Source organism: Aspergillus welwitschiae (assembly GCF_003344945.1).
Source record: "Aspergillus welwitschiae strain CBS 139.54b unplaced genomic scaffold BDQ94scaffold_11, whole genome shotgun sequence".
NCBI lineage: Eukaryota > Fungi > Ascomycota > Eurotiomycetes > Eurotiales > Aspergillaceae > Aspergillus > Aspergillus welwitschiae.
Genome location: NW_020798705.1, coordinates 575,193 through 590,117, shown reverse-complemented (window position 1 = coordinate 590,117; position 14,925 = coordinate 575,193). Strand labels below are relative to the sequence as shown.

The window sequence follows — 14,925 nt, the reverse complement described above, 5'->3', positions numbered from 1 at the left end:
TATATTACCTGCAGACACAGGAATTTTCTAGATATTAGTAACCACCGCTTGACTGACCAGTTTGCTCTTCCCACATTTCCTGCCCTGTCAGCCGGCAAATTCAATCTCCTGACTCTAAACTCAACAGAAGATCTGATAAAGAGCCCCATTACGACCTCACAGAAGCAGGCCATGAGATACATTGTTCGTAAATATTTATATTTCATAGCCGAAACCAAAAATAACAGTTCCAGGCAGTCTTACGCTTCGAAACATGAATTTACCCGAGCAGCATACTGCCAGGTAGAATGGCCAAGCCACAATATAAGACGGGCGGGAAGTGTGGGAATGGCAACCCTCAGTGTGTAGGCTAGCCTGGCCGGTGTGTCTATAGCAGCGCCCGACTAATTACCTCCGACTTTTAAAAAATCACACAGAGGAATAAACTGTAATACTACTACTGCCTGACCTAATTGTCTCTGCACTACATACATACTAAAACAAGCCATTGAGGGGGTTTTGAGCCATCTGCTATAGTCCGTCTTTTGCCGCCGATAAGCAACCCATTTGGTCAAAGTGCGGGGTAGTAGTCTGATTAGCATACCTGGAGCTGTTCCCCAAAACCCACAATAAACCACACCCCCCACAGCTCAGTTAACAGCAGGAAACACATATTACTCAGTCAACCAATCATTGACTCCTCTCCTAATATATCCTATATGAGGTATGGCTCTACCTGGACTGTTGAAGACTCTAGTACTACTATTATACTTGTACAGCATACTATCGACACGCATCATCACTGATTACTAGTATTTTACTACACTGTACGGTTGAAAGTCTCGGGACACTCAAAACACTCCTGAATTTCCAACAACAATAAGTTTGTTGATAAATAAGGTATAGATGTTTAACTTTAAACAGAAATAGATTATATCTTTCTATCAGTGTAATAAAAGTAGAAATAAATTAAACATCTAAGAAGTAGTAAGTTTTCTTCTTTTTACTAAAGGTTTTGGTTGGATCTCCACACAAAATATATATACTTTTGTGATTCTATCCGATCCTAATTCCATGTAATTTTACCCCAACAAACTTTATTAAACGTTTGTTAGTCGGGTTATCGATGTTTAAATAATAAATTTTTATATTAATACTATTCAAAATTACTACAACTTATGAAATTTGTTGATATAATCATGTTTAAAATAGGTGAGTTTTGGTGCGGTTCAGCGGGTGTCCCGAGACTTTTGGACACTTAAGGGTGATGGAAGAAAAGAGGCGTGCATCCAAACATGAAGTGCACAAATTCAGATTCAATCAAGCGACCATCTGGGAGGTTAGAGAAATGGTAGCAGATGATAGAACCAGGTTATTATATGATCTTGGACAACTAGCATTTACAATGTCTGCCATGGGATTGCGGTAGATGGCACCGACGTACATCCTACATGTGTACCTACTTCCTTGAGGCAAAGACAGATGCCTATCTTTCAAACACACGAGCCGAATCAAGAGCTCTTCACCTCTTTATCCATCAACACTCCCATCACCTTTTTGACCGACTCCCGAGCCAGCATGGCTTCCTGCCACCGTTTGAAATGAGGAAACTCCTCAGGACGCCACGCCTGATCGCCTTCACGGCTACCCATGAAAAACGCAATCTGTGTATTCCACATGACAAACGCCAGGTCTGCGTACGTGCACTTGTCGCCCACGAGCCAATCGCGCTCCTTCAGAACGGAGTCCAACACGCCCGCTACACGCTTGACCTCGGCACCGTAGCGCACCTTGGCGCTTTCGGGGGATTCACCATAGATTTTCTCGTGGAAGATATTAAACCTATCAATAAAGACATGAAATTGTGTTAGAGCTGTTTACGAGAATTGGTGGGTGGACATCGCGGGGAACCCTTTAACTCACCATGCGGATTGTCCAAAGTAGGGACCCTGTCCTGAGGCCTGGAAGTAAGACCACTGGATCAATTGGTATTGTTCTGGGAATGTGGCGTAGGAAATCTTGCGGTCTTTGTCGTAGGTATCGATGAGGTATTGGACGATGGCACCGGATTCCCAGAGGGTAAGACCGGTGTTGGGGTCAATGATAGCTATCGATATTCATTAGGACCCGCGATAATATTAATGGTGGCGTGTTGGGAAGGAATGGGAGCTACATACCGGGCACTCGGCCGTTAGGGTTCACATCGGTGAAGGGCTTGGTTTTCAAACCGTCGAGTTCGACCCAAGAGGACTCGTAAGGAAGATTAAGCTCCTCGAGAATGATGAGGACTTTGGAGGGGTTGGGTACTTGGTCTAGATTTTGTTTTCCCGCTTTTTAGCATTGCTTTCCTTGGACGTAGTGTGCATTTCACTCTCAAAGGTAAATTAAGGAGACGGAAACATACTTCTCCAGAAAAGCTTGATGGGCTGCAAGGACGTCATGTTGGGACTGGTGCTTCTATCGTTTGATTTTTCTTGGGGGTGGGAGGGGCCAAGGGGGCTTGAGATTGCGAGTGAGGATATTAGCACGAGGGATTGCGAGGCCCAATGGCTATAATGTGTCAAAGGCCAGGCCGCACTTGTCGAGGGGGGTAAGGACAGATTTAGACTAATGCATCATAAGCGCTTTAGCTCGAAATAGAGCGGTTGCCTCGCCCCATTTCTTTGTTCTGAAAGCAGAGTAGACGGTAACTTAGGTGATGGGGCTATTGTGTGAATTGTGATATCCCTGAAGGTGTCATCAAGATGAACAAAGGCTATTCCCGGATCGAGGTTGCCCGAGGCGGGCTGTGCTAAGTCCCTGTAGGAATATCCCGTATCTGACGCACAGATGGGCCTGCGGACCGAGACCCTTGGCAGATCCGGACGTACTATACTCAAAAGATATCATTATGGTATGATTGAAGATGCGGAGTAGGAGGGTATCTACTTTCTAGTCTGTCTTACCTAGACTGATCTAGCATAGAGCTGCAACTAGCCCGATCAGGCAGGTGATTAGCATGAACTGGACCCTCGCTAACCTGCGATCACCAAAGAAAATTACTTGTACTGTCATGAAATGTACGGTAATATAAAAACCACAGTCCTCGGTAACGCTTTCTAACGTGGCATTGACGACAGCATGTGTTGATTTCGCTTCTCGGCTAGATCGCTTAATCGACAAAAGGAGGTGAGAATTTAATAACAGTACATGCGCCACTGTGAGGGGTTGAAGAAGTGTATCTCCCGCCTATCACAGCTCAGGACGACTTTGGCGGCTGAATCCGACTGGCAATATCTTGGATCACATACATCTGGCCGAACAAATCTGTCACATCAATGAAGGCCTTGATCATGCCAGAAGTTGCCAAGTCCAGTGTATTTGACAGCTTCTCGAAAGATAGCTCCATACAGGCTCTCTCAAATTCCGCGATCTCCATCAGCGCCTCCCGCTGGCGAGGGTTGTTCAAGTCCCCGGGTTCTGCTTCCTGGGTCGTAAATTCACTGAAATCGAGGCTGTTGAGATTCTGTTCCTCCGCATCTCGCTGTTGTGACCCGTAGTCGTTGTATTGTCGGCACATGGTGGCTAGATGCAATCCCAGGGCTCGCCCAAGGTATCCTTGTTGGGGGGAGACAAGGCAGAACGACGAATCCCGACTGATTAGACAACAAAAGAAGGCAAACGAATAAAGGCAACTGGTATCAGTGGCACCTGTGGTGCGGACCCAATCGAAATACATCTCACGTTGTTGTCCCTGGCGGGCGCCGTCTTTACCACTGCTGCTGCCTCGCATTGCTGCGTTGTCGGCGTTATGGGCCAAGTGGGCCCGGAGGAATTGGCGCAATTCATGCAAAACTAGTTTGCGCGCGTTGACAGGATAGCGGCAGATGCACGGATGGTGTCGGATGTGACGGATATACTTTTGAATTACTGCCTGGACTTCGGGGATGGTACCTTTCAGGGGTGCTGACTCAAGGATAGGGGTACTTTTGTCGGACTTGTTGGAACATTGAAAGCAGCCTTTGCCCGAATCATCCAAATCGATGGGAAGAAGTTCAGGGGAGCATTCTGTTTCGATTAATGCGTTCAAAGAGCTGATCTGATCCTGGTCGAGAAGGGCAACAACCGACTCCATATACTCGTCTACCTGATAGTTGAGTAACGAGATGACCATCATCTCCCAAAGAACAGTCCCCGAGAGAGGGAATCCAGAGACGATATTAACACACGTCCAAGCACACGGGATGTAATCCAGGTATTTGTCTGGGGTGAGGCCCATGTTATCGCGGGGGAAAATGTCCAGACGATGCTCCCTCAGGCGACGGGTGTAAAAAGTAGCCTCAATCACAGCCAGCAATATCTTTTTCTCGGAGGGGTTTCGCAGGACAGGAATATGACTAAAGAAGAGAGACATCGCGTGAAGCTTCTTCTTGGGAAAATCAAATACCTGCAACAGCTCGGAGGTCCATGTGTGTTGTTGATCGAGGGGTATCTTCATAGCCGCCAGAATATATGTCTCGGCCAGAATTGGCAACTTATATGTCACTTTCTCAATCCATATATAGTCACCATCCGTCCAATCATCGGTATGGGAGACCAGGTAGTCCCTTCCTTTGCGAATGGAATCTAACACTAGCTGCCGCACATCTTGCGGCCACGGTAGCTTCAACCCATGGGCGAGGAGAAGGATTCTGTATGCTGTTCTCTCCGCAGATCCCCTCCAGGAACCATTCTCCAACTGATCTCGTACTGCTCGGGAGAGAAGCTGACAGAGAGCAATTGGGACGCGTGATTCCGCCAGCTCTGATGGCAAGGAGGGCAAAATCCCCTGACCTCGGACATGAAGGAGACGGACCAACGCATGGGCGAAAAGCATCTCGCTATACTCTGAGGCCAGGTTCCATTTGTCCCGCAGAATTCCGGAATCCCATTCCCTCAGCATAAATTCCAGTGCTTTTTGGATCTGCACTGAGTAACGTGCGCTGTCAGGTGCAAATAACAGGGCCAACAAGACATTCGCGTTGGCGCTGAAGCTGGAATTGCGCTCAAGCTCGTAGGTCTTGAAGTGGTCGATGGCCTCGAAGCTGTGGATAAGCGGTGCTGGATCCATGTCGATCTCACAAAGCGCCTGTGTGAGAAGAGCCCGCGCAGTGTCATCAGCATCAGGCACAAAGCCCGGTGCAAACCCCAGTGTTCCTTGCTGCTTGATGAGCAGCTGGCTTAGGTATGTCGTAATAGTCTGTATATCTTCTCTAGCAAAGTCTGTGACCTGGAAGCCATTGTCCAGGAGCGTGGAGATAACCCATGAGGTTTCAAAAATCGGGGTTGGGAATCCGCTAGGAACCCCGCCACATGAACCATAGTGTCCCACAATTCGTCGAAGGTACTTTTCTGCAGCATCATCCCAGGTGGAAGAGTAGATCAGGTAAGCGGCAGTGGAGGCTGGAGAACCCAGCATACCCCCGTACTCGGTACAATGGTGAGCGAGCTCGTCGAACTCAACGGCTCCAATCAACCCTTCGAGGGAATGTAACAAGGTCGTCTGACGCTTAGACGTAACCATGCCAGGATGAAATTTAGCCAGCTTTTTCTCGCGGAGCTTCATTAAGTCTTGCTTTCCAGGAAACTGTAGTTCAATTCCGTGGCGAGAAAGTTGCTGTAGAAGGCTAGGTACTAAAACTTCTGACCCGACTTGAAGAGTGGAGGCGACATCCCACTGCTGCAGTGCCTGTTGTAAAGCAATTTCCGCGCGCGAGATGCGTGAATCGAGGAGTTTGGCTTCGTGTTGGTAATCTCCATTTTGGTCACTCAGCGGCGAGGAGCGGTGGGCTAATAGGGAAAGGAGACATGCCATAGTACAAAGTATAGTATCAAGAAGAGTAACCTGAGGTCCCCAGCATCCATCTTTGCCTTGCTGACGAAGTACATATTGGAATGACTCTGGAAAGAGCCAATGCTGGACACCATTCTGATCTTTCTTGGTGACCATCGATAACCATGCCGTGTCGTATAGGGAAATGCTGAACCCCCCAAAGCCAGTTTGGCTCTGGCACCCTTTCGCAATGCCTGTCACCAGATGCTGAGCTCTTGTTACCACGTCCTGTGGCTCTGAGCTCAGCTTTACTTTTTTCACAACAGTCATGCTTTCAAAGAGGAATAATATGTAGATAGGAGCTAATGTGGTCTCAAGTGTGGCTTATCTGGAATTATCAAAAGTGATATGAAATATTATACAGAATGCCGTGGCTGCTATATTCCCCGGGCCATTTAGATATGATATATATTTGATGCATTCGTGTTCGGACACTTGCCAACCGGAAGCATCGCTCTACATGGCTAGACGTATCGGCAATGACCCTCGAGGCTATTATAGCGACAGAAGTCATTTATCATATTTCCGGTATTGACAGGTAGCCGTTGAAAATTCACGTATTAAGTCTAGTGTGAACTTTCCGAAATCCATAGACTTTGAGCCCATCACTTTATGGAAAGGTATAAACATCTTTTTTACTGAGTAAGAAATACTTATTTCTGATTTGCTATGGACTACTTCAAATACGGTGATTTGTAAGAAAACGAAAGCTAGTCAAGTGCTACGTTAAAAGTTATATTCCTTAGTGTCAAGTCTACGGGTCGCATATACAACGGGATAGACCAAGTTGTGTTAGATAACAGAGCATGACTAACCGTCATTGGAGGAATATTGAGTAATACTTAACTATAATCTCACATGCATGTATGCATGTATGCATATACGAGGGTCGAATACATGAGTACTTGTTTTGAAATGCGGCGTTGTGGGTCCAAGATCCCACCGCGGAGCCTCGAAGCTCAGCCCTTATTCTGATTATCGATTCAGCCATCAATGTTCCAGACCGGACAGTCTGACGAACATCCCCAGCAAGAAACTCGCTTAACTATTAGTTGCAGCTAATTAATGCAGGAAGGGATGTTTATTACAACTAGAAAGATAGCACGTGTGACTTGTAAGAATCTTACCTAGAAGGTCCGCACCGATCGACAGGAATATCCGCCCCGCTTCGGGAAGGAAAAGGAAATAAAAATAATTAGGAAATATCAAAATCATAATACACAATTGTGAGTACCGAAAAGTAAAGAAAGCCACGGATATGGTGTGATTACAGACTTGTATTTGCAGGAGGTTTGAACAGAGTGTACGGTATTATCGGCCTGTTGTCCCCTCGTTGGCTGTTATTGAGCAAGAATGCTGGGTTATAAGTAGTCTAAGAACCACGGTTTTCAGCGGTACAGCCTAAGTATGACATTCAAAGTTTCTTATCCTATCTAGAGTGAGTTTCAATCAAACATCATCGTCATAACCATCAACAACAACAAAATCATCATCGCCGATAACATCATGGTGAACGATACCGAGTTATGGACATTGGTCACCACGGCACATCCTTTGCCAGTTGAATCGATCCATTAGACCTACACTCTTCTCTTTCTGGCGGTGGGAGCATACTGTTGCTCCATCTTTTGGAGTCAGATTTTTGGCTACAAATTGCCTATATTCGGTACCAAATCCCCGTGGGAACCTGTGATTATCTCGAACTTCCGATTCTTTCACCACGCCGAACAAGTGCTTCAACAGGGATACAATGAGGTAGACACCATGAAACAGACAAACAAAGGCTTCTATTGATTCACTAAGATGATTGTAGTGCAAGAATAGAATCTTTCAGTTCCGCCGCGCAGATACTGATATGCTGGTACTACCTCCTAAGTATGTGGATGAGATTCGCAGGTTGCCTACCCATATCGCAAGCCCAACCTTGGCTCATGTTCACAACTTAATGGGTTCACGCATCAATATGCATATCATTTTGCGCAACAATCTGCACTTTCGCACTCTACAAGTCAAACTGACCCCAAATCTCAATTCCATAACGCTTCCTATGCAAGAAGAAGTGAACTACGCGATTGAGAAGGATTTCACTAAATCTGAAGGTCAGTGCCCCATTTCAGACCGTTTCATCTGAAGAATGAATTACTAAGTCAACAAAAGATGAGTGGGTGACGATAAAGCCATATCACACTATCCTTGACCTGGTGTCACGCGTCAGTGCCCGGATATTCCTTGGCCAGCCCCTGTGCCGCAATCCGCAGTGGCTAGAGCTGTCGACACAATTCACCGAAAATGTCTTTGTCTCCCTGGTCTTCCTGCGTCTCTTCCCCATGTGGACTCATGGGCTTTTGACATGGTTCATGCCCTCATCTTATCGAGGAAGCGCCTATATTCGTCAGGCTAAGAAGCTCCTCGTCCCGGAGATCAACCGTCGCCGCAAACTTGCGTCAGAGGGCATTGAGGAACCCGCCGAAAACAAGCACAACCTGCTCTCTTGGATGATGGAGATTGCCACACCGGAAGAGAGTGATCCAGCCTCTCTCGCCCATTTGGAAGTTGTACTTTCGCTGGCTGCTATTCATACGTCCCAAATGAACGCTGTACATGTGCTTTATGACCTGCTTGTTCACCCCGAGTACCTCGAGCCCATCCGAGACGAGATCCGGACCACTATACTGGAAAACGGCCCGTGGATGACTTGGGAAAAGTCTGCCTTCTCCAAGCTCCGCAAACTGGACTCCTTCATGCGCGAGTCCCAGCGGGTCAACCCCCCAACCCTACTGTCAATGCATCGGGTGTTACTTCAGGAGGTGACCCTCTCGGATTCTACGCGTCTCCCCAAAGGCGCGCATATCAGTATGGCGGTGAACGCCATTCAGAATGACCCGGAAGTCACCACCGACCCCGAAACCTTCGATGGGTTCCGTTACTACAAATTGCGCCAACGTGAAGGCGAGGCTCACTTGCACCAATTCTCGACTACACAGGACCGAATCTTGAACTTCGGGCACGGAGCTAATGCATGTCCGGGGCGTTTCTTCGCCGCTCTGGAAATTAAAATCATTCTAGTCAGACTATTGATGGACTTCGAGTGGAAGTTGAAGGAGCCAGGCAAGCGCCCAGAGAACTTGCACGCGCATGAATTTATTTTCCCCAATCCCGACGCGGAGATTCTGATGCGGCGCCGTCCAGCGTCAGAATGTCTCCAGCTGTGAGGGCTGTATTAAATGTTGTTAGTGGTTTTTTATTTCTTGCCCAAAATTACGCCCGATAACTGTTTTACAATTACAATGAGAGGCGTAGCTCAACACCCGCACAAGCCATTCTAGGCGCATAAATTTAAGTTAGCCAACTACGAAGTAGTCAATACTCATTTATCTCCCAAGAAACTAATGCAATGGTACTGCAGACGGAGATATATCCTAATCTGCGACTGTCAACCCAATTTGGCCCCCAAGCATGAAAGTCGCATCTTACGATAGATCACCGCATCAATAATGGGTCCACTCAATCATCGCTGTGTTCTGCTCGTATTGAGGAGTCCTCTCGTCCGTATCTCGTGTTCTGAATGATCAGCTCCCAGGATGACTAGAACCCCACAAGTTAACTGGCACAGAGGGAGAGAACTGGGAAAGCATAAAGCTTACCCTCTTTTGAGCCTAGGTATACTTCATTGTGCTACCCATTTGACGCTGAATACCTTTGCACGTTCTAATGGCTCGGTTTTGGCAGTTCACTTGGTTGATCGTAGCCGTTACGGCGACAATCTCACAGTCCGCCACGAATGGTATTGTTCTCCAGAGTTCGATCAAGAGGAAACATGGAAAGGAAGCCGCGGTAGCTGACTAGGCATTAGGAATATCTTCCTGGGGCACCCTACCGTCACCGAATTTACCGAGATTCCTCAGCGACGGTGTAAGTCTTCTTGACTTTGGCGAGGCATCACTGTCAAAGAACGAACCCTAATTGGCACTCAGACGAAGGAAGATGTTCCTTGGGGGAACGCTGATCCTGCCGGACCTGCCCCAGATACTGGCGTTACCCGTCATTATAACTTCACAGTCACTCGGGCATATAAATCTCCTGATGGCTTCAATAAGAGCGTCATTCTTGTCAATGATCAATTTCCGGGACCCCTGATCGAAGCCAACTGGGGAGATATGATTGAAGTGACAGTGACAAACAATATTGCTAGTGAAGACGAAGGGCTGACCTTACATTGGCACGGACTGACCCAGCGCAAAACTCCTTGGTACGATGGTGTGCCTGGAGTATCTCAATGTCCAATTGCCCCTGGCGGAGGCAGCTTCACGTACACTTTTCAGGCAGATCAATATGGTACTGGCTGGTATCATTCGCACTATAGCGCGCAATATAATGACGGCCTCTACGGGCCGATGGTAATCCATGGACCTATTCAGTCCGAGGCGGCTGAATATGACATTGATCTGGGGCCCGTCATGATATCTGATTACTACCACGTTCCCTACTATCAGATCCTGCAGGAAAGTTTCTCCAAACCACCCCAGGCCGTTCCCGTTGATAATAATCTTATCAATGGAAAAGGGATGTACGATTGCAACGCTACTGAAACACCCCTTGACTGCGATTCGGGCAGTGGTCTGGCACGATTCCAATTCCAGTCGGGGAAACGACATCGACTCCGCCTCATAAACACCGGCGCTCTTGCCAACCAGAAATTTAGCATTGATAATCATGATCTACTGGTCATTGCAAATGACTATGTCCCCGTGCAGCCCTATCGGACCAAGGTCGTCACTCTGGGGGTCGGCCAGCGCACAGACGTCATTGTCACAGGTACGGGCTCGTCGACTGATCTCGTCTGGATGCGCTCCGACATCGATATGGTCTGCCTGCAGAACACAGCTACCATCTCCACGGCACGCGCGATTATTGCTTATGAAGCCATCAACGAGACTAGTCCAGTCTTGATGCCCAACACAACCGGCCACTCCTGGATGAGCAACAATTGTCGCAATGACCCCCTTAACCGCACAATCCCCTACTACCCTCTTACACCTACCGACCCCACTACCACGCAAACCGTTACCATCAGTGTTGGCTACAATGATACCGGCTTCATCGTCATGTTCATGGATAATTCCTCCTTCCGTGTAGATTATAACGATCCCATCCTCCTCGCCACCAAACAAGGCAGCCTCACCTTCCCCACCGATCGCAATGTGTATAACTTCGGCACCAACACTACCGTCCGGCTCATCTTCAATAATACCTACGCTACAGCCCATCCGATGCACCTTCACGGCCACAACTTTTGGGTCCTAGCCGAAGGCCAAGGGATTTGGGATGGCCATATTACTAATCCATCTAATCCCCTCCGCCGCGACACCCATATCCTGCAGCCTGGAACGGCTGAGAATCCTGCGTACGCAGTGCTGGAATGGCGGCAGGATAACCCGGGCATCTGGCCCTTGCACTGCCATATGTCCATCCATTCGAGTGCCGGGATGGTTATTCTGGTCATGGTAAGTCCCTATTGATTGCTTTTCCTTCTCCTTTTATTGTACACTTCAATATCTCCTCCCACTTATATTACTCAGCTAGTATGCAAATTGATCTTTAAGTGGCCGTTGCTAACGAGAGCTTATGTGTTGGGGACTTTAGGAACAGCCGGATCTTATCCAGAAGGACATGGAAATTCCGACGGTCATGAAGCAGACATGCGATGACTGGGACAGGTTTAGTCATGTTGAGGTTGTGGATCAGATTGATTCTGGAGTGTAAGTGGTAGTTGGCTGGAACGTGTGAAATTCGACTTATTGTGGAGGGTATGGGCGGTATTACGGTATCCTATGTATCGCTGTGTCGGACAAAAGTCGGGTACGGAGTACTCTATCGACAGATCGGGAAGAACGGGTGTATAGGTCCCCAGTGTATTTTTACAGCTCAGTTTTTCCAATAGTCATTACTAGTACTGACCAGGTCCTCTACGGTAAGAACCAGAACTATGTACGATACCGAGGAAAAACCCCGGGATCTCATCCAATCGACATAACGAAGTAAATACGCGACCTGCATCAGCGAGATGACCCTGCGGTGTCATGTCCGAGCCGCTTTTCATCAGCTACCAATCACAACCGAATTTCCCACTGCTTGAGGCTGTCAGAAGGAGAAAGGGGGTATGTGGGTCCCTCGGTTTTGGGCCGCTGATTGTCCTGAACGTAGCATCTGCCCTGTGCGCAACACGAGGTGGTTAAGAGACGGCGTTACTTTGCCCAGTGCTTAGTGTGGGGGCCACATCTATGCCTTGGCCGACCATGATTGATCCGGGGGTCGAGGATGCCGTCGGCTGGTTCCAGTCAAACCCCGGACCTTATTTAGTGTCAGCCCACAATTAACTAACTATGCTTAGCCCCCATGTTAATTCAGAACGTAATCTCCGCCCCTAGCTAATCATGTTGTTGTGATCGTTACCGGATATGCCCGTACTAAGACGTAAGCATGGAGAAGACAGCCTGTCATGTGGCCGACACCGCCGCATCGCGTACTTACTTTCCTTCGCCGATTGTATGTGTCAATTTCTCATTTCTCAGTATCTCCCAGGCCAACGCTCCCCTCCTCCTTCACCCCTAACGCAATGGCTCTTCTCGTCATTGCAACCCTTCTGCTCATCCTCGTGAGTTCTCCTCTCCATCCTCCCAAGGATCATTTAAGTCAATCTAACTAGAGAATCAGTACCCCACCACCCTCATAATTTACAATCTCTTTCTCCATCCTCTCGCCCGCTACCCCGGCCCTACCCTTTGGCGTGCATTCCGCTTCCCCTTTCTCCTCGCCAACATCGGCGGCCAACTCCCCCATCGTATCCACGATTTCCACGCCCAATATGGCGACATTGTCCGCGTCGCACCAGACGAACTCTCCTTCGTGGATCCCCGCGCCTGGCGGGACATCTACACTTCAGATCGTGAATTCGTCCGCCCGCGCCAATACAAAGACCAACCTCCCGGCAAAACGGCAGCAAACCTAATTGCATGCTCGGAGGCTGAGCATGCCCGCCTTCGCAAAAATCTGGCACCAGGCTTTTCGGAGAAATTCGCTGCACTTCAAGAACCAATTCTTCAGAAATACATCGATACACTTTTTGCGAAGCTGGACGCCAAGATCGCGAGCAGTGAGGGTGACAGCGCCAGCAAAGGTGCGGAGGTGGACCTGGTGGAATGGATCAATTACCTCGCCTTCGACGTGATAGGTGATCTCACCTGGGGTAGCTCGTTCGGGTGCCTCGAGGGTCTGCGGTACCATCCCTGGGTGCAGACCGTTAGCCAGTTCAAAGCTGCTATTGTTGTTGGGATGATAAAATTCTATCCTCCGCTTTATCGTTTACTCATGGCCATTACCCCAGCAGATGCCCTGAAGCCGGTGATGGAGATGTGGAAGGTCACTGATGAACGGGTGGCGGAGCGGGTGGCCACTACTACTCCTAGTACTACCACACGACCAGACTTCGTGGGAATAATGATGGCGTCGGGCGCAATGACGCAGGAGGAGATGGAAGTGAACTCGATGTTAATCATCGCAGCGGGGAGTGAATCAATAACCACCGTTATTACGGGCGTCATCAATTATCTTCTGCGGGAGCAGGACCAGAGGTCGCTCCGTGAGTTGGTAGACCTGCTTCACAACACCTTCCCCACGGAAGAGGAAATCACAGCCACCAGGCTGAAATCTGTCTCATACCTCGACGCAGTTTTGATGGAGGGCATGCGCCTATGCCCAACTATTCCAGATGCCATGCGACGACAGGTCCCACGCAATGGAGCCAGGGTAGCCGGGCAATTTGTACCTGAAGGGATGATTGTCTCAATTCCTCCACTGGCTAGTTACCGCGCGCCCGGCAATTTCAGTAGCCCGACCGAGTTTGCCCCGAGACGGTGGCTGGGAGAGGATAAGCAATTCGATCTGAGTAAGCAGAAGAAAGCTTTCAACCCATTTTCGCTGGGATCGCATAATTGTCCTGGCCAGAATTTGGCTTGGATAGAGCTGCGGCTTATTCTTGCACGCTTGTTGTGGAGGTATGATCTAGCTGCGGTGGATGTGCCGGCTTGGGAGAAGCAAGGGATTTGGTGGTTTTGGGATAAGAAACCTCTTGTCGTGAGGATTAAAAGAGCTCATTAGAGGTGGAAATGGCGTAACGACTCGTGGCAGCATCTTTTGATAGGATTAGAATCCATATCAACAACCCGGACTGGTAAAGAAAATAAACAGCTATTAACATGGGTCATCCTTAATTAAAGTACCAGTAATGACATGGCACCCCATCTTGCAGCATTGATGTAGATCTCTCTGTTGACTTTTTTTAGTGAATTTTCTGCCACTTGTGCTTCAACTAATAGCCTGGCGCTGCAGCCAATCTGCATACCACAATAGTGGATTCTTGAGAATGCTGCGCCGTCGCCCAGGCCTGACCGTCTAGTATGTTATGATAGTACAACTTCACATGCAATCGAGTCAGCCTATAGAGAAGCATGACTGCTCCTGATCTTCCTCATACTAACATAGACCACATGTATCTATAGTTTCCATATATGCAACCCTGGCATTTATTGAACGTGCTTCAGCCCCGGTCTCATCCCCGGTTGAGACAGAGTATCTATTGTCCCACGTAAAAAGGCCCATATCACCCTCTCATGCGGTCATAGCTGCAGGCTAAACTTAGTAATGATACTTAAATTATAAAATCTAGGACTGCTACTTGTTTCAAGCCGAATACAGTCAGTGCTACGGCCACCACCACCATCTTGAGTGCCATTCCCACTATTATGTGAAAGGCAAAACTAATATGGAAAAACTGGAACAACTCCCCTTTCGAGAAGTCCGCAATATATTAGTGACATCAGGAGAGCAGATTGCGTGCCATGAGTGTCCGGTGTTTCGTTACTCCACACAGGGCTATGCCGAGGAGATAATAGAGACCTCTGACGCATAAGAACACGGTGCCTAGGCCTGCGATGCGGCAGGTGATGGGGTCTTCCTGGTAGTTGAATTGGGGGATAGTTGAGGATTAGTGCGGATGCTGTCATTAGGTTATTTCGTAGAGATGATGGAATATATAG

At 48.2% G+C, this 14,925-nt stretch overlaps 5 protein-coding genes across 5 annotated transcripts; 3 read left to right on the top strand and 2 right to left on the bottom strand.

The window, feature by feature from the left end:
• Nucleotides 1-1,332: 1,332 nt before the first annotated feature.
• BDQ94DRAFT_141019 (glutathione S-transferase family protein) lies at nucleotides 1,333-2,566 on the bottom strand. Its single transcript, XM_026765735.1, has 4 exons — nucleotides 2,384-2,566; nucleotides 2,157-2,291; nucleotides 1,903-2,086; nucleotides 1,333-1,821 (listed from the first exon to the last, which is right to left on the bottom strand). Exons 1-4 carry the CDS (start codon nucleotides 2,418-2,420, stop codon nucleotides 1,491-1,493), a joined length of 687 nt encoding a protein of 228 aa, XP_026627879.1. The 5' UTR covers nucleotides 2,421-2,566; the 3' UTR covers nucleotides 1,333-1,490.
• A 648-nt stretch (nucleotides 2,567-3,214) lies between these two features.
• On the bottom strand, nucleotides 3,215-6,100 carry BDQ94DRAFT_177677 (Ent-kaurene synthase; the record flags this gene model as incomplete). Its single annotated transcript, XM_026772970.1, has 1 exon — nucleotides 3,215-6,100. One exon carries the CDS (start codon nucleotides 6,098-6,100, stop codon nucleotides 3,218-3,220), a length of 2,883 nt encoding a protein of 960 aa, XP_026627878.1.
• Nucleotides 6,101-7,336: 1,236 nt separating this feature from the next.
• Nucleotides 7,337-9,042, top strand: BDQ94DRAFT_158752 (cytochrome P450; the record flags this gene model as incomplete). The annotated part of the gene is made up of 4 exons (XM_026768995.1): nucleotides 7,337-7,366; nucleotides 7,409-7,585; nucleotides 7,644-7,929; nucleotides 7,988-9,042. The coding sequence occupies 4 exons, from the start codon at nucleotides 7,337-7,339 to the stop codon at nucleotides 9,040-9,042; spliced, it is 1,548 nt and encodes a 515-aa protein (XP_026627877.1).
• A 499-nt stretch (nucleotides 9,043-9,541) lies between these two features.
• On the top strand, nucleotides 9,542-11,593 carry BDQ94DRAFT_177676 (multicopper oxidase; the record flags this gene model as incomplete). Its single annotated transcript, XM_026772969.1, has 4 exons — nucleotides 9,542-9,614; nucleotides 9,684-9,742; nucleotides 9,805-11,334; nucleotides 11,474-11,593. 4 exons carry the CDS (start codon nucleotides 9,542-9,544, stop codon nucleotides 11,591-11,593), a joined length of 1,782 nt encoding a protein of 593 aa, XP_026627876.1.
• An 853-nt stretch (nucleotides 11,594-12,446) lies between these two features.
• On the top strand, nucleotides 12,447-13,987 carry BDQ94DRAFT_158750 (cytochrome P450; the record flags this gene model as incomplete). Its single annotated transcript, XM_026768994.1, has 2 exons — nucleotides 12,447-12,485; nucleotides 12,545-13,987. 2 exons carry the CDS (start codon nucleotides 12,447-12,449, stop codon nucleotides 13,985-13,987), a joined length of 1,482 nt encoding a protein of 493 aa, XP_026627875.1.
• Between the last annotated feature and the right edge of the window lie 938 nt (nucleotides 13,988-14,925).